This window comes from Galeopterus variegatus, unplaced genomic scaffold (assembly GCF_000696425.1).
Source record: "Galeopterus variegatus unplaced genomic scaffold, G_variegatus-3.0.2 Scaffold5023, whole genome shotgun sequence".
Taxonomy (NCBI): Eukaryota; Metazoa; Chordata; class Mammalia; order Dermoptera; family Cynocephalidae; genus Galeopterus; species Galeopterus variegatus.
In genome coordinates this window covers 321,527-323,287 of record NW_007731134.1, presented here as the reverse complement: position 1 = coordinate 323,287, position 1,761 = coordinate 321,527, and the positions used below count along the sequence as shown (strand labels likewise).

At 36.7% G+C, this 1,761-nt stretch overlaps 1 protein-coding gene across 1 annotated transcript in view; it reads left to right on the top strand.

Moving 5' to 3' along the window:
- LOC103604179 (complement factor H-related protein 4-like) overlaps positions 1–1,420 on the top strand; it is a 17,920-nt gene extending 16,500 nt beyond the window's left edge. Inside the window, exon 5 of the mRNA XM_008588761.1 lies at positions 942–1,420. Coding sequence (XP_008586983.1) covers positions 942–1,138 — 197 coding nt within the window. The 3' untranslated portion in view covers positions 1,139–1,420. The remainder of the gene's footprint in view (positions 1–941) is intronic.
- Positions 1,421–1,761: the final 341 nt, after the last annotated feature.

Genomic DNA, 1,761 nt, shown 5'->3' with positions numbered 1-1,761 from the left:
CGGCGGGAGCGCCTCCGCACTTCCCAAGCGGCGCACTAGCGCAGTGCGCCACCGGGCCGGCGCAGAAAGAGTAATTTTTGAAATCACGTTTGTATTCAGACTCTGTGTGGCGCCTCCGCGCTTCCCAAGCGGCGCACTAGCGCAGTGCGCCACCGGGCCGGCCCAGAAAGAGTAATTTTTGAAATCACGTTTGTATTCAGACTCTGTGTGCTTATCGGTGCAGCTATGCATCCTCTCTTTACCATAATGAAGATAAGAGAAAGGGATAGATAACAGAGATATATGGATATGCATGTATATGTAGATAATTGCATTATAATAGATGGCTGTTTATTAGAAAGATTATGGCTTTCTATAGTTTATATGTAGATAATTGCATTATAATAGATGGCTGTTTATTAGAAAGATTATGGCTTTCTATAGTTCTCCTACATTATGAGCGTAAAACACATTTAGATTTAAAGTAGCAGAAAGCGAGCACTTTTGAGTGTTTGTAGTCACTGCTTGTTGAGTGGGGAAAGTAGGATGCAAAACCATGATCCTAACAGAACACGTTAGCTAACCTTATTTTGATATGAAGTCACTAGTGTAGACACCATGTATGTTAGAGATGAAGAGCCCAGGCTCCAGAGAGAGATTGCCAGGGTCCGCACTTATTGCGCCCACCTAAGGAGATATGTTACCTTGAGGAAGTGTAACTGGACGCCTCTTTACTGCGGTTTCCTGGTGTGTGAAATACGAGCATTTGCTTGATGCAGGAATGGTAAGAATTTAAAAAGCTTATACTTGCAAAATGCTAACACACAAGTTAATAAATACCTGCTATTTTGATTATTTCATATTTTTATTTTTCCTAACATATTCATTAGAATGCAGTTTTATTACTTCATAAACGGGAAGATTATAAAAATTAATTGTTTTTTGTTTTTTTCTACTTTCAGATCCATGTATTATAACTGAAGAAAACATGAATGAAAACAACATACAGTTAAAAGGGAAAAATGACAAAAAATACTATGCAAAAGCAGGGGAGACTATTGAATTCATGTGTAAATTGGGATATAGTGGAAATACAGGAATGCTATCATTTCAAGCAGTGTGTCAGGAAGGGATAGTGCAATACCCAAGGTGTAAATGAACAAGCGTGTTAACCTAAATGTGCGGCCAGCTTCCATTTCTCACTTATTGCCTCAAACTGCACAGTGATAACTTCTGATGTTTTAAATATTTTCTACTTTATTTCCAAAAAGATAAATAAAGGCAATATAATAGTTTCTATTTTCAACTTACTATCTTCTCTAAAATATGTTAAAACAACTTAAATCATTCCTTATACTTGTACCAAAATAGCAATAACTAACAGTCTTGGATATTGGACTAATTATTAATAGATTAATAAAAACAGCAACAGTGATAACTATGTGGTGTTCTATATATTGTGTAAAATATCTTCAAAGGAAACAAGTAAGTTTAGAATTTATTTATGGAAGTAATATTGTTATAAAGTTAGATAGTGAAGTGGTAAGCAAAAGCCACCACGCGACTGTGTACCCTTATTGCAACCACAGTTCTCCAGATGCAGTTAACAAAATGCAGTCATTTTCACCAAAAATAGTGTTTCCTGTTAAATGTTAACATTACGCCTTTATCACAATCCAAGAAAAATAGTACCGGAGAAGGTAAACCAGCATCATAATTCTGTGAAGAAAGGAAAGGAGTTTTTGCTAAGCATTTGAGAGCATTGGGGGTGGCAGTGGAGGT